Below are 15,072 nucleotides of genomic sequence, written 5' to 3' on the forward strand. Positions count from 1 at the left end.
GAGCAAGCATATGCCTTCCCTATTTATAACCTTGTCTCTAGAGAGTCTTCCTATTTTCATTGAATGTGCAATATCATTGGTGGTATTCCAATCTAAAATGCTACTTAATTGTTCGTTGTCAATACCCACCCTAGCATGAAAACCACCCACTAGATCTGTTCTAGATCTTTCGGAGTCGGGGGGAAATCTTGTAAGTCTACTGGCTGTCTACTGTTTTAAATCAAATTTACGGGGGGGGGGGGGGTTGTTGCTGATTCCAGTACAAGATTAGTTATTAGCATTCTTTTCAGTTTGATGGATCATATTTTGGTCTTTGGATATCCCCTGTTTTCTTTCATGGAGTGATGTATGCGCAGGCAGTATGGTCTGATTAAAGCTGAAAGGTTGGAAGGAAAAACAAAATAAGTAGTGTTGCAGGAACCCCCCCCCCCAAAAAAAATCATTCAGTTTGTACAAACATGGCACTCACACACGACATACGCGATGCTTCTGTTATAAATTCATAGAAAATCACCCGTACTTCGGATCTGTACCGTTCCACTTTTATTTTACACCATGAAGGAAGGACTATCAAAGGGGGGGGGGGGGATGTGACTTGACACAAGGCAGCCAACACGTCCTCAGCGAGCTCTACCCAGTTGGCATGACAACCTTGATGGTCCTAGACAGAAGATCATTACAGTCACAAAAGACCTGCATATGGAAGTAGAATCAGTACGAACTGAAACAAAGGACAGTGATCAGCCCTTCCCTCTGGGGGCAAGAAACTGCGAACTCCCCTTTTTCCTCTGGAAAGTACTCATGGGGAGGGGGAAAGGAGGAACCGGCCAAGTGACAAGACACTCAGGTTAGCACCACAACTCCTCCTTCAACCCCTCCTTTCTGTGATGTATCAATGATGTAGTCATGATGTAGTGATGTAATCTTAGGAGTGTAGCATGAGGGATTAGTAGCTAATAAAAGTTGGGGTCTCCTTTTGTTCAGGGCTTCCATCTTGCTTCATCTTGCAGTGGGTGGGAGTCCTGTCGCGACAGTCTTCTTCTTTTTTTAAAAAATAATATTTATTAACATTTTAAAACTGCAAAAGAAAAAGAATTAAACAAAGCAAAACAATACAATACAAAAACAAAAACACCACACAACACCAACCCCCAAACATTAAATTAACAAAACCAAACAAACACAATTTTTTAAAAAAATCTAATAAGTTCAGTATCTTAACTTTCATTTACTTGTTTCAACGACCTCCTCACACCTCCCTTTTTGTATTCCACTTTAATTAACTGTTTCAGCAATTCCTTTCCATCTTCCTCTGTTTTCTGTCCTGTAATTTATCTTAACATATTCTAACCTTATTTTTCCCTTTAATATATTATTGTCTTAACATATTTTAACTTTATTTTCCCTTTAATACTCTAATAATCTATTTGTACTTAATTCCTTGTAACATTTCTACTAAAGCCATATAGCTCCTTTCCAACATTTTTCTAAGACTCATTAATTTTACAATATTTTTATAAATAGTCTTTAAACTTTTTCCAATCTTCTTCCACTGACTCTTCTTCCTGGTCCCGGATTCTGCCAGTCATATCCTCCAATTCCCTATAGTCCATCAACCTGGTGATCTTCTGTCCGATGCTCTTAACTCTTTTCCAAGTCCCTTCTGTGAGTCTTCTTCATATTTATACATGAACTTTACTTTGTCTTCCACTGATCTTATTTTCATTTTCCTTCCTTTGAGGCTAAAGAGTAGATCTCGGGGAAACTCCCACCTAAAGATGATTTTATTCCTTCTCGACAGGGCAACCAAATCTCCGTAGTTGAATCTAAGATCCGAAAGGTATTTCAGGACACCTTTCAAAATTTCCACTCTTGACTGTTGTTCTTCTAAGTTCCTCTGGTAGTTCCAACAGCCTCTTATTTTGTTCTTTTCTTTTTTCCCTCCTCTTCCAAGTCCGAGAGCCCTCACAGTTTTAATCTCTTCTTGACCCAAGTCCAGGTCCCAAAAGTCATCAACTTCCTGTGTAAAGAAACCTATCAAACTTTTCTTCTCCAGTTCAGGTAGGGCTCTGATCCTCAAAATCTGATTTTCTTTAAATTCAATCATAGCAGGCATCAACTTATGGTCATCAAATTGCATCTGTAAGGCTGGGACTCTCTCTCCCTCCAATTGTCTTACTTTACTGTCACGACAGTCTTCAATAAAGACCAAGCCTACTGGCTGCTGTTTTGCTCCAATTGTCCTTGTTGGTGTCTTTACTTTTGGTCCAAGGGAGCCCTCGGATTTCTCCACTGACAGTAGAAAAATTGGGTTAGATGTGGCCATGACAGCTTGTAGCCTCAGCCCCAAGAATGAGATTGCAAAATGAAGATGCTCCTCTGAGGTGCTACAGATATTGAGTTACGCAATATTTAGAATCTTGGGATAAAGAAACAATGGTTTCTTTCTCCATTTTTTAAAAAAGAAAATGAAGTCTGTTTGTAATCCAGGTGTGACCAATACCTTAAACAAAACACACAGGCAGAGAGCAGAAGTAAACAGAAATGGGGTATTCTGTTATCATGGCAAAGCCAGGAGTTAAACCAGTTAAGTAGTAATTGCTGCTTTATCTCAGATTCCTAGGTGTGCAGCCAAATATTGAAGCCCTTCCTTTCACCTTTCATTTTGGAAGCGAGTGTACAAGCTGACCTCATGGATACAATACCCTACTCTTTTCTTTGTTTTCCCTCATCCCAGTATTCCCTGCTTTGTTTATATTTTGCCTGCTGAAGAATTCTGGAGAACATAAAAGCTTACCACGTTTTTGTGTCTTTTTGGTTGATCCTAATAAAGATGCTGCTTGACTGTGGACTTTTGGAGTTTTTTCTTGTGGACCAGCATAGCTAACTTAGTTTATACTTATACAGTGGTACCTCGGGTTACATACGCTTCAGGTTACATACTCCGCTAACCCAGAAATAATGCTTCAGGTTAAGAACTTTGCTTCAGGATGAGAACAGAAATCGTGCTCCGGCGGCGCGGTGGCAGCAGGAGGCCCCATTAGCTAAAGTGGTGCTTCAGGTTAAGAACAGTTTCAGGTTAAGTACGGACCTCCGGAATGAATTAAGTACTTAACCCGAGGTACCACTGTACTGGCATAAAACGTATACACACTTTCTCACACATTAAGACCAAATTCAGAAATGCTGATAGCTGTTTGACTGATATTTCCCTTCCAATTATTCAGTATTTTACTATTCCCATTAAACTGTGGCAAAGCAATTGATTGGTAGCAAAATATCTCATGCGGTAGCTGGAGGAATGGATATAATAGGAATGTCATCTCTTGCTATACAGATTGGTCTAGGAAATGCTTTCAGGAGTTTCCTTGACAACTGATTTCTAGTGCAAGAACAATTTTGTATTATTACCTTGAATAAAAGCTGTAGCTTTTATCAACCTATGCGTGCTTTTTTTGTAGTTCCTGGTACAGTGTCCATAGAATAGCACAATAGAAAGCAAAGACTGAAACTGGTAGCAGGAGGAAATAATGTAATGACAGGACAGATTTCCCAGAAATGCAGATTATGTGATCAAGTCATCTAGGCTTGCCACACATCCCTTCTTCATTTTGCTTGGAACATGTATTTTTAAAAGTGTGTGTGTGGTTTATTTGTTTTTAAAGCCTGAATAAACTCCTTTACCTCATCATTTTCTCTGCCTCTATAATTTCCTGTGCTCCTAAATAGTACCTTGCTATCTAATTGCATATGTTAAGTTATTCCCAAAGGCCATTAATTAGCTGATGGCCTACGTTGGAGAGTGCCTTTTGGCCCCTTGGCATTTATGCTGTGAAGTGCCACATGACACTATTTAATCCTCAGTGCAGTTGAATATATGAAACTGTTGGGAGTATGGAGTACGGTGCCATACGTATGCTGACAACACTCAACAATATTTCTCTGGAACATGTAAAATAGCAGAGATTGTGTGGATCCTAGATTGGTTCCTGAACGCAGTGGTGTGCTGGCTGTGGAAAAATAAACTGACCTTGAATCTTGACAAGACAGAGGTGCTGTGGATGAGAAATTGGCTAATTACCTGCAGTCTGGAGATTCTTCTGGATCTAGCTTTGCCACGGGAGGCCCATGTGGCCTTGGTGGCTTAGCAGCACCTCTTGTTAGCATATGATGGCTATTGCTGTTCTGCACAGAACTTGGAGAGTATCTCAGTCATATCTCCTGGCCGTCAGTGTATCTCTGTGGAACTAACTTGCCCAGAGGGAGGAGAGAGAAGATAGAATAGCATTAAGTTGCCGAACATTCAGCTTGTACTAGTTCCACATTAGGTGGTCCAACCTTCGCACATCTTGTCACCACAGGGATACTGAAGAACAATCTTGCCTTGAGGAAAGGAGAAACAATACTTGGAGAACTTGACTGAAGAGCAGTCATAATGCAGTGAACACAGAGACCTGAATGCAGGCAACTGAGAGCAAATATCTAAGGGAGGTCTTCAGTCGCATGCCAATTTGGAGGAAAATGGTTCTTTTTGTTTTGTCCTACTTATTAATGCTTGAACTCATGATGAAAGTGCTAAGAGGAAGGCACATTTGGCAAACCCTCATCGTGGTCAACTCCTGCCTGGAAACCTATGTCCCCACTGTGGAAGGAAGGACTTGCGGATCCAGAATTGGCCTCCACAGTCACTTACGGACTCACTGTTAAGACCGTGTTCATGGAAGACAATCTTACTCAGCTATGAGTGATCACCAGAGAACTACTATTAACACTCACCTGTTGTGACATAACCAGGGATGAGAGAATTCCCACTCTTCCATTCCTTTATTGTAGTTGCTATTCTGTATTATGAATCTGACTTGTTTTTTCCTTTCTGCTCTGCTATCCTGTGTTTATTGTATCACACTTGTTATAGATTGTTAGTTTTTTTAAAAAAATAATCATGTAAATTGTTTTGAGATGCCTGGTTTGAAAAGAGGCATACAAATACTACAAATAATAGGGTGTTCCGGTTAGTATATAAAGCCCTTAGCAGCTCCAGGCCAGTTTACCTTTTCATATTCATGTCCATTTAACCAATTTGATCTGCAGAACTTACACTTCTGCAAGTGCCAAATAGTGTTCATTCCACATCTGCCAGTAATTAATATTTTAGTCCGGCAGGGCATATTCTCTGGAACAGCCTGCCTATTACAATCAGGCTGGCATCCTCACTGTACTTGTTTAATGTCTGCTAAAACTACCCAGACATAGGGTTTTATTAGGTATACATTGTTTTTAAAATTTTGTTTTTAATTGGTACTTCCCCATAAACATTTTACAATATTTTATGTAAACAACTTGCATTTTGTTCCCTTTATTGGCATGCCTGTTCAAAACAGCGCTCAACATGTTTTGTGTGTGTGTGTGTACAATTCTTTCTAGGTTGTGCTTTTAAGATGTGTGTGATAAGACAGAAAAAGCAAGAGATTAAGAATAACATGACACCACAAGTCCGTAATATTCTTTGAGCTACCCTGGAGTGGAACTGCAGGGAAGCCAAAGCATGTTAACACTATGAAATAAAGGATCTCAGTCTCTTTGCCTGAGAACGTGCAAGGAATTTAACTCCAGTAGATATTGAACGCAGCATATAACCATTCTTAGTTGATAAGAACATGATTACGTAACGACTGTCCTGATGGGTCAGTCCAAAGGTCTGGTTAGTCCACCGTCCTTTTTCCCACAGTGGCTGACTATATGCCTATGAGATTCCCACAAGTGGAACATATACACAATGACTTTAGTGTGTGATTTTCAGGGCAAAACTGTCCCCAAGTACTTTGCATCAGAATCATAACAAGCACTGTGTCCTAAGCTATTAGAATACTTGCAATTTCACCAAGAGCTTTTAGGTGGTACTTAGAAGTTTGTGAAATATTTTTGATTTAATAAAAACGTTTTCCCCATGACAGGAGATAGTGGGAATTTTTAAAAAGTGGTCTTTTACAAAGAGTGCAGAGAAAGGATATTTTCTTTAAAATAAAGTTCCATGTTTTTTTTAAATGACGCAGCTGTTATTATCTTTGGGCCTTGTGCAGGTCAAGAACTTGTTGTTATTCAAAGAAATGCTCAGCACTTTGCTTTTAAACAGAGGAAAGCAAGGCATAATCTCCGTTCCAAATCTCTCCAACACTTCCCCTGAACACTTTGCTGCTCACTTCCAGCACTGCAATTTGTAACAGAAAAACAAGTGAAACACATGATTAAAGAGTTAATACAAACAAATTATCAAATGTCTTTTTCTTTCTTATGTTTGCATTCTATCTTTTCCCAATACTTGGGACTCTACGGACTCTATGATTTTGCCATAAGTGAAATCTTAATAAACAAACAAACAAATAAATAAATAAATAAATAAATAAATAAATGTCTTTGCACTAACTCTGTATGACAAGAGTGGTTAACATTTTTTGGCCTGAGAGTCAAATTCACCCTTGGCCAACTTTCTGGGACCACATGCCAGTGGTGAGTGTGGCCATCTCACAAGTTTACAATACTGTTCTACCTTTTTTTCCTTTTAGTTACTATGTCTTTCCATTAAATCATACAAGTAGCATGAAAGTTACAGCTGGACACTAGGAGTGTCTAAAACAGCTAAACCTGTGTTTAAATGCAACCTAGACTCAAGCTGGGAGCATTGCAGTCAAAAAACAGTGCTACTCTTGGTTCTCTCCTTTTTTTCATAGGGGCAGGATAATTCTTAGATGTACAACGAAACAATAGTGTAATGGCCAAGTGACTTATCTAGTGAAGTTGAAGGGGGATAGCAGGAGAATTGAAGGCTTTTTAGAATAATAAACAATGAAACTTGGGGCCTTGGATTCAAACCACCCATCTTTTGCATTTGCACAGCATGTATGTCATCAGTTTCTACCCATTCCATTCTTCCTCCTCTGCCATGTGTGCACAGTGATTTCCCCCCCCCCCCAAGTTCAGAAACAGCTTTTCAGGCAATATGAGAGGCTGCCTCAGGAAGGGTCAGTGATAATTATACTGATGTAGAGGGAATGCTGGTCTTGGAGCTGGTGTGCAAGAACATTGAAGATTCAGAATATCAGATGTGGGGATGTAGGGTAAAAGGCCATGTTGAGCATAATTCCATGATCATAGGCATGACTAACAAGTATATTCGGTGGCTGACAAAGGAAATAGGGAGGGCTTGGAGAGGGGGAGATTAGAAGCTCTGTATTTGCAAGAATCCAATTACTAAATAATCCTTTCAAGCTATTACATAATCCCCACTGCCTTTTCATTTAAAAAATGGCTGCTAAAGAAAAATTGCAATTTTTATGTTCTTCTACCTCTCTCTATCTATATATGGATTTGTTTTGGTTTGAATAATTAGGACCCCCCCCCCCAATTAGTGTAAAATATTGTGTAATAGTGAGAGGTGCATAACTGATGGCATTTCTGAGAATTATTTCCACAACTAAATAGCTACAATTATGTCGTACTCCAATAATCTGTGAAGTTATTATTAAGATTCATCCTCTTGAAGAATATAATAGCTGTTTCGCACATAATGCTAAACCAGATTATTTCTTAGCAAGAATGAGTATGCATACAGCCACTCAGTTGGAAAATCATGGCTGCTTTGTTCTTTTTGCTGCTCCTGGTGCTGCCATGCTACCTAGAACTAATGGCATGGTTTGGTTTACCGTTAGGTGTATACCTGGGTTTGTGTTTGTCTTGCTCCTAACAAGCCACAAGCTGTAACCAAAGTTTGATGTTTGTTTACTGCATGCAATTTGTTTGGGGAAGAAAAGCATTGAGACTGGTTTAGCAAATGCTGAACCTTAATAAAACTTGGTGTGAGTGTGTAGCAGTGACCATTGTAGTCCTTAATCAGGTGAAGTTCAATGTGTGGAGATGGGGTTTCGAATTTATTCTTGTAACCCATTACTTGAAACACTTTGCTTAGACATATGTAAGGCTGGAAGAGGTTGATTCTTAATAAAAAATTCCAGTTGTCTGAAGCGCGGGCAGCCAACTGGCAGCCCATAATCTACATCCGGCTCCTGTGGCAATTTTTCAGTCCCTGGCAATGCTAGCAAAGTTGAATCAAAGCAGTTAAAAAATAGCCCATAGTTTCAGCCATGAGGATCATAAGAAAGTTTTCAAGATGTAAGAGAAAGAGAATCCATAGTTACATTTTGCATCTTGCTGGTGCATAAATGTGAAGCGTATTTTGGGATCCAGGCTACTATCTGGTGAATGGCTGGAGTGATACAGGGTTAGCCATTCTGGTTTAATATTTTCAAATTTAATTTTCCCCTCCTTGGCCCCTTCTCTTAGTTCTGTGCTGGAGCAGTCCTTAAAATGTTTTGCCCAAGCTCAAATTAGCTATCTGTCACACTGACAAGGTGTTGAATTCAAAGGACTTACTGCAGCTTGGTTCTTGTAACTGATCAGAAGCCTTTGGAAGCAATAGAAATTTACTGCACAGTCTAATAATGAGATTTACTGAGGGTGGGAAGCAACTCATTTGTGCAAAACATTCTGGATCATTAATATACGGAGACGAGGGCTGCTTTTAGTTGCCATGACAGACTATGAAGTACAGTCCTGCGATTGTCAGAGATTTCATTTACAGAAGTCCATGACTGGGCTAGTGATATCTTGTCGTAACTTACAAAACAAAACCGTAAATAGAGCAAGAAGAGCTGGTGGGCATCAATGTATTGTGGGCAGAGCACACGGGTGTGGGGGGGCAGTATTCTCTCAGAATAACACAACAGAACTTAGTGGTGAGCCTAGAGTACGCGGTCCTTCCTGCTATCTTTCCATACAATGTTATACACACGAATATCCGAATAAGGCTACAGATTGCACCCCTTGATGCATTTGGAATGCAAACGCTTGGCTCTTCTGAACAATATCTTAATATTTTGTGCTGGAAATTTTCTTCAGATGTTAGAAATATTTTCTACAGTAATTAGGGGAAATCATAAGAAAACTTGATCCTAATACTCTGTGTGCTTGTTAACTCCCAGTTTGTGTCACAGAGAAACCTAGACTTACTGGGTTGCACTTCAGAATATTACCTGCAACCCTCAAAAATTAATCCTGAGGTTTGGGGGAGCCTTCATAACAGATTTGGGGCTATGGCAGCAGAGGAAGGGGAAGTCCCATTGCACAAGTGGAGCTCTGTTCATGAAGCATTGGATCAAATGCACATTTTATTTAAAAAATTCAATAACTAAAGACATAAGATTATTGGAAGATTAGTCAAAACATTAAAGATGTGCAGTCGGTTGATTTTTCTTGAGTTCATTAATCAACACTCTTCAGTGACTAGTTCAAAGATGCAAAGTGAATCAAAGTCTCAATAGGATCAGGAATATTGATTTAGAAAAGATCTGCTAAATCACTTAATTAGTTAATCAAAAATTTCAGAGTGCATGAATTCACTTTGCAGATTGAATTGGAAGGAAAATCAGTGGCAGGTGGTAACTTTGTTAAAGGTTAAAGTTCTGGGTTAGCAGCATTCAGGAAAGGGATCAGCAGATAAGCAGAAGACATGAGAATAGTCAAAGGTAGAGTGAAGATAATGCAAATTAGCCACCCAGTAGAACTTGGAAAGACTAGACTAACAATATTATTCATTTTGAGTACAAAGAACAGGAACAATGTTTTCTTGTGGGTGTCAAGCGCAATGTCTGCTCAGTGTCACTCTCTTTCCATCGCTGAGGCACACACAGAAGTGTTCACCACAGCAGCGAACAGATCTTTGCAGGAAGGATTTGGAAATTCCTCCTTTTGTTCAGCCACCCAAGGGACTCTTCTTTCCCCCTATCTGCTCCTGCTAGAGCTACAGGACAGACAGAACTTCCAGGTAGAATGGGAAAGGCAAACTGCCAAGCAGAACTGAGCTGAGCTCATGGCACATACTCATACCTGTATTATTCTGTTTTATTTCTAAGCAAGGAGTTAAGGGTCAGTCTCTCAATATTTATTTTTCATAGCTGTTCATAATAGGTGAACAGAAGCCTAGAGGCCATTAAGAAACAGTCAAATTGTGTTTCAGCCAAAAATTTGTGTGCTATTTACAGGAACTTACTGCTATTTACACCAGTGGAAAAAGGTAACTCGGTAAAAGAAGTGTGAAAACATTTCCCCAAAGATATAGTGCATGTCTTTCCTGATTTTTTATGTGAAACTTTAAAAAGTGGAGAATAAGATCCTAGGTCCCCCCTGCCTCGCCCCACAAAACAGCTATATTTTAAATTTAACTTCTGGAGTTGCTAATAGTTTGAAAGGTCCAATAACTTTTGAAGAACTCACAAATAATGATTCCTTATGCTCTAACCAAATCACTGAGAGCCTCTAATGGGACACTTCTTGAGGTTCCTCACACCCCTGAGGTTTGGTTGGCAATGGAGACTTGGTTGGCAATGGAGTGGTGAGTTTTTTCATTTACTGTTTCTCTCTCTCTCGCTTTCTCGTATTGTGTCAGTTTGCATCGTTCTGATCTCTCACACCAGATAAGTACAGTAATTTCATGGAGGCAGACTTTGAAGAGTGCTATTGATTATTATGGAGACAAGCCATTTTAATCAATTCATTTAAGCTGTCACAGTGATTCAGTGTAATAATGTGTTTACTCTGGGCGAGACAGAAGACTGCTGCTCTAAAGTAGCAGAACGATGGGCTGCTTCTGACTCCCACATGAAAGTGACCAAATACTCTTTTGTATGGTGGCTGAAGCAAAAACTGCGAAACCGGCAGCTTGACCAAATTCTCTACACAAGTTTATGCTGCACAATCTAGAAGGGCACCATTATGGAGTCCCTTGATGGGATTAAGTCAAATCACATGGTCATACTGCATTGCTGAGAATAATTTTTTGGTAACCTCTATATACAGTGGTCTATTATATGAGATCCAGGTTGTGAACTCAAGACTGCTTCATGTTTTTATTATATGTGTCCATTAATTTAAACAATCTGGTAGCTGGCTGTAGAAAGAACACTGCAGTGAGATACCAATGACTCACAAGTGATGGTGATGTGGGTTCTTTTGCTAGGCTGTTTCTGGCTGACAACAGTATTCGTAGAAAGAAAAGGGAGTGCCAGAAAGATTAGAACTCATAGTGGTAGTATTCATTGTCTCTCAGGGGCTTCACATGCAACATTTCTCCTCCTGCTCCATAAAGGGAACCTGAAGCATCTAGTGTACTTCTTAAAGAGCCCTGTGTGATGCTGTCACTTTGTAGAACAGCTCAGGTTGGGTAGATAAGTCTTCTCAGGTTTATTGATGGAAAAATGCAGCCCATGCATAGTTCTGAGGCAATGGGCTGCTTTTATTAAAAAAAAAAAATTAGGAAAAGAGAGTGTGTGGCCCAGTTATTATTATTGTTTCTTACATTTCTATACCGCCTTTCATCTGAAGATCACAGGGTGGTGTACAGTATAAAAACACCAAAATACGTAACATAGTAACAAACAAAACAGTACACCCCAGTTTAAAAGGCCATAGATTGTTTCATTAGCCAAGGCCTGGGAGAAGGAATTTTTTTTGCCTGGCACCTAAAAATATGTAACAGAGGTGCTAGGCAAACCTGCCCGGGGAGAGCATTGCATAACTGGGGACCCTAGCTACAGCCTAGTTCCCCACTCTTCCCTTGTTGTCTAACTGTTTATCTGTAATTTCAACTTTGTTGATATAGCCTCATGCCGTACATCTTAATATTTTAGCTATATTTCCTTTCTAGCAGTTAGATACTTCTAAAAGGTAAAGGTAAATGGATCCCTGACCATTAGGTCCAGTTGCGGACGACTCTGGGGTTGCGGCGCTCATCTCGCTTTATTGGCCGAGGGAGCCGGCGTACAGCTTCCGGGTCATGTGGCCAGCATGACTAAGCCGCTTCTGGCGAACCAGAGCAGCGCACAGAAACGCCGTTTACCTTCCCGCCGGAGCGGTACCTATTTATCTACTTGCACTTTGACGTGCTTTTGAACTGCTAGGTTGGCAGGAGCAGGGACCAAGCAACGGGAGCTCACCCTGTTGCGGGGATTCGAACCGCCGACCTTCTGATCAGCAAGTCCTAGGCTCTGTGGTTTAACCCACAGCGCCACTTCTGGTGGCCTTCAAATATGATTAATAATAATAATAATTTATACCCTGCCCTCCCCGGCCAAAACCGGGCTCAGAGCAGCTAACATTAAATGTATAACACATTAACATAAAATCAGGCAATCAATTAAAATACATCCTAAAATCAGATTGGAATCAGAAAAAAATCCAATCAGATGGCAACCCGCAGATTAAGAGATGAGTATTATTATTTATTTCATTTGTGAATGTATTGCTGCATGTATGGTGGTCCTGTAACTTGATTGCATTAGGTTTATTTGTTTTCCTGTATTCTTGTATGAGCCCCCCCCCCCATAATAGATTATGAAAGACTTGAAAGTGACAGTTTTAATATCCTGGCTGTGTGTCATTTTGTTTGGCAATGTAAATAGTTTTTATTGCAGTATTATTCATGAGTTATATCGTATTATTGTAGTACTTGTACCTGATCCCAAGGAAAGCCAATATCAAGTAGCACCTGAAAACAAATTGCATTGGCAGCTTCTGTTGGGCACAGTTGTTCATTGGGAATGATCCCAAATCAATCATGGATGGCATAATTACTTTTATTTATTAGATGTCACAATTTTCTTTTAAAACACCGGTTTTGCCTTGCTCTGGTACTTGAAAGCCATTGGCAGTCCAGGCCTACATTGACGAGAGAGAGAAATTGATGGGGTGACCTGCCAAAACCAAAACCCTCCTGGGCCAAAACCCAACTGGACAGATGCTGGGCTGTCGTCATTCTCTTTTTCCTCCTTTCGTTGATCGTTTTTTCTTGAAGAGTTTTCCTTCTTCAAGGGAAGCGAAAGAAAATACGATTGCCACCTCAGGAGCTAGTTCCACCCCCACCCCCCCATTCCAGGGGTGTCCCCGGGAAATCGAAGGGTTTTGAATCCACTGGATCCAGAGCCACACATTACATGTCCTCATAACATCTCCTTTTTGCCCTCAGCAGTGGTGAGGGAGTATCAGTCACTGTCCTTACATTTTCTTTGATGGCTGAGATGGAAGTTCTCAAGGTGGATTTAGCCTTTAAACAGTTACTTACCGTACGTTACTTAAATCCACTTACTTCAATGGGTCTATTCTGAGTGTAATGACTTTGAATAGTTGGATACCACCCACTGTTACCCTAACTGCTTTGTACAAAGCAAGATTTGGAATTATTTGTATGACTTTTGAAATGCTCAGAATATCAGTCCTCAATCGCATTTTGAAATGAGCTAAATGAATTTTGCTGAATAGTTATGTATTAAAACCTTTATTTCCCAGTAAAGGGCCCCTGGCACTTTACAACAGGTGGAGAACAAGTTTGGGAATTTGCTTTCAGGGAAAAATAAACTTAGAATGGAAAAAAGGCTTAAAGGAGGAGGCAACAGGATGACTTTTTTTGGTATGCTGGAAACCATTTATTGAATATTGCAAAGGGAACTCATTTCTTCCTCAAGCAAAGCCAAACCTCTTTATTATTTGAAGGTAGGGATGACAAAGGTGATACCCTCCAGCTCAGGGGTCAGACTATATTTTGGAGAGGGGAAAAGAATGAATTCCTATGCCCCACAATAACCCAAAGAGGCATTTTAAATAAAAGCACACATTCTACTCATGGTAAAAACACCAGGCAGGCCCCACAAATAACCCAGAGATGCATTTTAAATAAAAGGACACATTCTACGCATGTAAAAACATGCTGATTCCCAGACCATTTGCGGGCCAAATTGAGAAGGTGATTGGGCCACATCCGGCCCACGGGCCTTAGGTTGACTACCCCTGCTCCAGCTGTTCCTGGACGGCATCTCTCATAGGCCATGCCGGCTGAGGCCAATGGGAGATGGAGCCCAACAACAACTGGAGGAGGCAGCACATTATTAGCTACCTCTGTTCTAAAGTATCAATTTAAAATGGAATTTGTAAAGATACAATTGCAATTTATTAGTTTAATTCAGTAATCAGTAATAAAGTGATAGTAATGAAGTGATTAATAAAAGTATTAGGTAGTAAAGGATAGCAAGGTAGGCTGTGGTGAATATTGTTTTGACTTTTTCATATAATAAATGTGTATATTTTCTGTCTGATCTTTTTGTTTTATGGAAATAGTTATTTTACTAGTACTTACTAAAAAGAATTTAAAAAAAGAAAGAAACCATGTCCTTTTTTTCTTAATCCTGGAGCTTCAGAGTTTCTCAAAAGGGTGAGGGTTATCTCTAATGCATTTTTTTTGTATTTGTGTTGACAGGAAGTATCTGACTATGGAGGTGAAATCATGAAGAAGTAGCAGAAAGAATAATAATGCTTTTCCGAAATCGTTTTTTGCTCTTGTTGGCCTTGGCAGCCTTGTTAGCCTTTCTGAGCCTTAGCCTACAATTCTGTAAGTATACCTTGGTTCACATTATGTGAGAAGTGTAAAGCCTCACAGCATTCACCATGGCGTCTATTAAATTTGGCCTACTTTCTGTTTGCCCCCAACCTTTCTTTGTAAACCACGTATTTGAATATAGCTCAAAGGAAGTTGATGCCAAGCTGTATATGTGAATGGGAAATGAATGCCACCACTTTTTCAATTCTAGAAACATGAGTTCTACACAGATTCTAACCAAAGTCATGCTGATTGTGATGATTTCCTGGTTTTCATGTAACATCAAATCATTTTAACTTTATTTGCACACAGTGGTGCATACTTCTATAAAGTCCCTGATGTGATCCTTCCCTGCTCTTGTATACCAGAGAAGAAATAAGTCGGTGGCTGTCTTTATGTATTATGCAAACCAGTGCTTGTGGATTGTTTATCTCCAACAAACCATAAGCGATTGCCATGGTTTCTTGGAGAAACAAACCACAAACACTTATTTTCACAGAACACAAAGTTGCTCAGTTGGTTAGAGCATGGTGCTGATAACGTGAAGGTTGCAGGTTCAATCCCTGTATGGGACAGCTGCATATTCCTGCATATTC

General features: G+C 39.9%; 1 protein-coding gene across 1 annotated transcript in view; it reads left to right on the plus strand.

The window, feature by feature from the left end:
* PXYLP1 (2-phosphoxylose phosphatase 1) overlaps positions 1-15,072 on the plus strand; it is a 59,248-nt gene that overhangs the window by 15,027 nt on the left and 29,149 nt on the right. Inside the window, exon 2 of the mRNA XM_081861592.1 lies at positions 14,357-14,488. Within this exon, the coding sequence (XP_081717718.1) occupies positions 14,410-14,488 (79 nt within the window). The 5' untranslated portion in view covers positions 14,357-14,409. The remainder of the gene's footprint in view (positions 1-14,356; positions 14,489-15,072) is intronic.

This window comes from Podarcis erhardii (genome assembly GCF_964252035.2).
Source record: "Podarcis erhardii genome assembly, chromosome: 5".
Lineage (NCBI taxonomy): Eukaryota > Metazoa > Chordata > Lepidosauria > Squamata > Lacertidae > Podarcis > Podarcis erhardii.